The sequence below is a fragment of the Petromyzon marinus genome, chromosome 41 (genome assembly GCF_048934315.1).
Source record: "Petromyzon marinus isolate PM22_M1 ecotype Great Lakes invasive population chromosome 41, UKy_Petmar_22M1.pri1.0, whole genome shotgun sequence".
In the NCBI taxonomy this organism is placed as follows: domain Eukaryota; kingdom Metazoa; phylum Chordata; class Hyperoartia; order Petromyzontiformes; family Petromyzontidae; genus Petromyzon; species Petromyzon marinus.
In genome coordinates this window covers 9,162,198-9,168,197 of record NC_133707.1, presented here as the reverse complement: position 1 = coordinate 9,168,197, position 6,000 = coordinate 9,162,198, and the positions used below count along the sequence as shown (strand labels likewise).

General features: G+C 44.9%; 1 protein-coding gene across 2 annotated transcripts in view; it reads left to right on the top strand.

Annotated features, from left to right (window-relative positions):
• Nucleotides 1-1,315: 1,315 nt before the first annotated feature.
• LOC116951016 (anthrax toxin receptor 1-like) overlaps nt 1,316-6,000 on the top strand; it is an 89,142-nt gene continuing 84,457 nt past the window's right edge. Inside the window, exons 1-2 of one of the 2 annotated variants that reach the window (XM_076073361.1) lie at nt 1,316-1,959; nt 5,765-5,836. In XM_076073361.1, coding sequence (XP_075929476.1) covers nt 1,784-1,959; nt 5,765-5,836 — 248 coding nt within the window. In that variant the 5' untranslated portion in view covers nt 1,316-1,783. The remainder of the gene's footprint in view (nt 1,960-5,764; nt 5,837-6,000) is intronic. The other variant, XM_032969285.2, reaches the window with a different exon arrangement.

Genomic DNA, 6,000 nt, shown 5'->3' with positions numbered 1-6,000 from the left:
GGTTGTAGCAAGCTGGGTGGTGGTGGTGCTGGTTGTAGCAAGCTGGTTGTTGTTGTTGGTTGTAGCAAGCTGGTTGTTGTTGGGGCTGGTTGTAGCAAGCTGGTTGTTGTTGGGGCTGGTTGTAGCAAGCTGGTTGTTGTTGTTGGTTGTAGCAAGCTGGGTGGTGGTGGTGCTGGTTGTAGCAAGCTGGTTGTTGTTGCTGGTTGTAGCAAGCTGGTTGTTGTTGTTGGTTGTAGCAAGCTGGTTGTTGTTGGGGCTGGTTGTAGCAAGCTGGTTGTTGTTGTTGGTTGTAGCAAGCTGGGTGGTGGTGGTGCTGGTTGTAGGAAGCTGGTTGTTGTTGTTGTTGGTTGTAGTAAGCTGGGTGGTGGTGGTGGTGCTGGTTGTAGGAAGCTGGTTGTTGTTGTTGGTTGTAGTAAGCTGGGTGGTGGTGGTGCTGGTTGTAGGAAGCTGGTTGTTGTTGTTGGTTGTAGCAAGCTGGTTGTTGTTGGTGCTGGTTGTAGCAAGCTGGTTGTTGTTGTTGGTTGTAGCAAGCTGGTTGTTGTTGTTGTTGATTGTAGCAAGCTGGTTGTTGTTGTTGTTGGTTGTAGCAAGCTGGTTGTTGCTGGTGCTGGTTGTAGCAAGTTGGTTGTTGTTGTTGGTTGTAGCAAGCTGGTTGTTGTTGTTGTTGATTGTAGCAAGCTGGTTGTTGTTGTTGGTTGTAGCAAGCTGGTTGTTGTTGTTGTTGGTTGTAGCAAGCTGGTTGTTGTTGTTGGTTGTAGCAAGCTGGTTGTTGCTGGTGCTGGTTGTAGCAAGTTGGTTGTTGTTATTGGTTGTAGCAAGCTGGTTGTTGTTGTTGTTGGTTGTAGCAAGCTGGTTGTTGTTGTTGATTGTAGCAAGCTGGTTGTTGTTGTTGGTTGTAGCAAGCTGGTTGTTGTTGTTGTTGGTTGTAGCAAGCTGGTTGTTGCTGGTGCTGGTTGTAGTAAGCTGGTTGTTGTTGTTGTTGGTTGTAGTAAGCTGGTTGTTGTTGTTGGTTGTAGCAAGCTGTTGTTGTTGTTGGTTGTAGCAAGCTGGTTGTTGCTGGTGCTGGTTGTAGCAAGTTGGTTGTTGTTGTTGATTGTAGCAAGCTGGTTGTTGTTGTTGGTTGTAGTAAGCTGGGTGGTGGTGGTGCTGGTTGTAGGAAGCTGGTTGTTGTTGGTTGTAGTAAGCTGGGTGGTGGTGGTGGCAGGGACATGGAGTGATGAGGAAGAGTGGTCACGTGCCTCGTCTCGCCCTCCCGTCTCCTCCCTCTCAATGGGAGTTCAGCCCCCCCCCCATCCTCCTCCTCTCTCCACTTCCAGCAGTGGATGGAAGAGAGAGAGAGAGTGTGTAAGGGGGAGGGGTGGTGATGCAGAGCTCCTTTCGATTCATCATTGTTAATTCCTAAGCACTTCCCTCCTCCTCCTCCTCCCTCCCTCCCCCCCCCAAAAAATTAAATCATATATCCGTCTATACATTCAACGGACACTTACACTACAATACAACATCCAGATGTCTGTACAAGGAGCAACACAATAGGGTGACAACGACGACGACGACATTGGTAACGGAATTCGGAAACTTGACGTGCGTGCGTGCAAGCGAGCGAGGCACAAAGGGAAGACCAGGAAAACAACAACAGCAGCAGCAAGCAAGCAAGCAAGGTCGGGAATCGGAAAACGACCGCGGAGTTTTGCAGCATGCCGCGCGCCTAGACTATGACCTGCAGCTGTGCTCGCAGTGCGCTGGACTCGAGCGGGCGTCCTCTGCAGAGCTGCGTCGTGGCAACATGAGCACTACGGGGAGGAGGAGGATGATGAAGGTGGTGGTGGTGGTGGCCGTGATGGTGATGATGATGACCGCAGTGGTGAGCGCTGCCCGGGCGGAAACGTCGACAGCGGGACCGACGGGCCGAGGCGGGAGCCAGTGTCAGGGAGCTTTCGATCTCTACCTCGTCTTGGACAAGTAAGGATTGATGATGATGGTGGTGGTGGTGGGGGGGTGGGGGAGCGGTGGCGCTAGTGGTGAGCGCGCTGCGTTACGAACCCGACGAGTAGAGTTCGTTCCCACACACGGCCATCGTCGATATACGGTGGTTATTTGAACCGATCGCGCTCGACTCTGCTTTAAATGAGTTGGTGCGGTGTGTAAACTTCAGAACTGGGGAGACAAAGGCGGCCGGGCGTGGTTCTGGTCACACCACCCCCAGTCGTGCGCCGTCCCGGCCTTCACATGTGCTGGCTATCAGCACTTGCCCCCAACAGTCTGTTAGCTATACGGGGGATCTTTGTCTCTTGATGGTGGTGATTCGCAGGATAGCTGCCCTATTATTCATCCTGCTGCTGCTCTTTGTTGTTTTCAATACGCGGGACATATTCACCGGGTCTCGGTGGTTAAAACCAAACTAAACTAATTTCATGTTACCAGGTATCAAGGCCTACCGAGCTATGTACTGTTGGGGTTTTTTTCACAAGCGTCCTGGCCACAAATGATAGATAGCTCAACAAAGTGGCTTATTACGTGGACATTTAGAGCAGCCCAAAACAACTCTTAAACGCGTGTTGAGTCTCAACGTGGAGGCAAAAACCGGAGTGCCCCGAGAAAAACAAACCAATCCATGGGTCGGGATCGAACCCACAAGCTCCTGTGTACCAGGCGAGGTGGCTCGCTTCTCGCCAGCGTTAACGGGACGCTGGAGATGTTGCGCTGGGGCGTTCAGCGAGGCTTGACTATACTGAGTCAAGCCAATGGATTGGGTGGTAGTGGTGGAGTTTCCACATTCCTATGCTTGGGATCAAGTTATCGTCATATTGCTGTAAACTACATTATTACATCATGGGATCTGCTTTGCCAGTACCAAAATATGATAAGTTCACCTTTTGGTGTCTTCTGGTCTAACACCGTTTGAGACGAGGCTCAAAAGAAAGCTGTCTCTGGTGTGGACCAATCAGTTTCAAGGACAATGCATATATTGTAAGTTAAAAGGGTAAAACCTATTACTAGATCTTGTTACTGGCAAAGGAGGTCTCATAATGCATATATTATCAGAGTGTTTTTGTTTGCATTCTGACCACAAGCATTGTGGTTAATGCAGACATGATTCCTTGTAAAAGGTTTTAGTTTGGTGTTTTAATCATCTAACACCTGTTTTGTTGCCAGAAAAAAGGGGAAAACTTATTATCATGCATTAGTATTGTTATTGTCACAGTGGTGGTCATTAATGTGGTTGCGTATTACGAGATTATTTTTTTAAATGTACGTGTCAATTTCAACCATATATGTGACATCATCCGTCAGATCTGGGAAGCTAAGCAGAGTTGAGCCTGGATAGTGCTTGGATGGGCAACCAGCTTGGCTGCTCATAGGCTGCTGCGTTGATTGTGGTGGACGGGAAACAGCAGTGCAACAAAAGTCCATTGTTGTACAGTACTCTGCTTATGAGCTCCCGTGCCTAAGCTCCCCTTCCTTCACCAGCATGCACTAACCAGTGTGGTGAAGTGTGGTCAATTACCCCCCACGATCCCCACGTGGTTGTGTACTCGCAAATGTTTTGACCCAGTTTTGTGTTGGCTGCCTCGTCCAAGTCTTTGGGTGCTTGTGTCTTGGACATGCAAGCCCTCATCCAGCAGTGGATTTTCGATTTGCTACTTGCGCAATGCACGGATGCTTTTGTTTCAAATTAAGAAAAAAAAAGGTATACTGTACAAGGAATGTTGTGAATATTTGAATACAGTGCCTCAGTTTAGCTTGCAACCAAATCGGGTTTGTTGAATCTGAGAAGCTAAGCAGGTAAAGCCTGCTAAGTAATAATAGAGTGGTATAATATGTTTTTATCTTCAGATAAATGCAACGTTACATTTCCTATGTAACGTATACTCAGTAACTTAATACCCAAGTGTTTCTGTTGATTATCAGATATTGCCAGACTGATTTGTAATAAGGCACAAGTAAAATGTGGTTTGGCAGTACTGGCCCTGCCTGTGCAAAATGGCACAGCGCTTGCTCTGATTCTTTTCGGTGATGTAATTCAACAAAACCGAAATGTCATCGTAAAAGTTGGAACCGTTTGACGACTTGCGGCGAGGCTGCATGGTTTTCATTTCGGCAGCGATGGCACTTTTAGAGCAATGAGACACTCGAAATGTAATTCATGAAAGATTGAATCGTAACGCTTTCCTTAATCGTTCAAACCCATTTTTCCGCTGGCAGGACATCGCATTGATTCAAGAAGTCTGATGATATTTATTTCTCTTGTGGCTTCTTTCCTCCCATTGGAGTTTCAGTCATTGATGGAATTAATACAGGATGGAGCTCTTGGTGACCTTATTATGCAAATTAATACGAAAAATATAAAGTTAATTATTTGTAAATGATTTTGCCTTACTGATCATTGCCATGACCAGTTTTATCTTTAAATGATAATTTCCCTCTCAACTGTCACTCATGAATCATTCTTTATTAAGTCGATAAATATAATTGTAAATTAATTAAAGCTATTTTTGTTTGCATTCTTACATTTTTCATTGTTACTTTTTTTTCGAATGAGATACAGTAATCTTTACATGGTTACTTTCTTCATATTAAGTATCTTCTTTTAGAAACGTTTTTTGCATAACGTAAATAATTTGCAAGTGAGGATTAAAGTCAATTCTTAAGCATAGCTCTCCGAAGGTGTAATGCAGTACAATCTGAAAAACACCTTGGAGACCTATACAGCAACACAACTGTTAAAATATGTTGAACTTCTTTCGCACCGTACGTAGCCAACCTTGCTCATTGAAGGTGCGGGGGAAGGACAACAAACTAAACACAAAAAACAATTAAAACCGACGCGGTGAACGTTTAAACATCATTCAGTGAATCTCATTCTTAGCAGTTGGAATTACATGGATATTTGAAGGTCAAATTATTATATACTGTAATGAAGCTTAAAGTAAATTCAGAGGTCGTGGCACTGCACCACCGATGAACGCATAAGGAAAAACATTCAATGGATTTTAGGCAGGTAGCCAAATATGCCTTTGAATATTTAATACTGTATTTTAAAGAACTTTCCATGCTTTGCATTTTTTTGCATCGAATGAAATATTAATTTAAAAAAATGACCCACTTTACAAAGCCACTTCACTCAACTGTGAAAATTACACATCCGGCCCCTTTGTATATGAAACATTTTAACACGTAGGCTTTCGCGACCAATGTTATCCATAGAGGTTTTTGGGTTAAATCGCGTAAATATAAATGTTGAAACCCTCCACCATCCGACACAGCCAATCAGTATAGGATTTGTCACGTGGGCTGAAGTAGTAACTATTTGGTGTTTTGTTTAAGTGACAAATCCCTTACTGATTGGCCGTGTCGGGTGGTGGAGGGTTTCGACACATACTTACGCAATCTAACCCAAACAAAAAAACCTGTTATGGATTACGTAGCCAAGCGCAATATTTCAACTGTTGGGCTTGCTTGAATCCGTGCCGGTGAACTGCCAATCGTACGGGCAAGGACCGACTCCTTTACGATAAAGGAGGGTTCTAGACCAATGAAGATGTATATAATTCGCAACGACAACAACAACAACATAATAATTGGCGACGCAAATTGTTCCTTTAAGTTGCGCAAAAATGGGTCCGGGCAAGCAATGTGAACCGTCTGATATGTGAAATGTGGCGTGACTGTTATTGCTGAAATGATAACTGCATATTAGATTTTACTTACGTTTTACAGACTTAATAACGTGATGTGTTGACGTGTGCGTGTGTTTCACTGCAAGGTCTGGGAGCATTCAACACCACTGGGGTGACATCTACCACTTTGTGGAAAAATTGGCAGAGAAATTTGTAAGGTATGTACCTTTTTTTTTTTTTATACTGTTGCTGTGAAATATTGTGTTCACTGGTACTTCTGCGGTGTTCTGGCTAGCACACAGGACTTGCAATCCCGAGTTCAGTTTCCAATTCCCAGCATGGCAGCTGAAAGTTGTAGCAGTGTCCCACCGCCCAGCAGTAT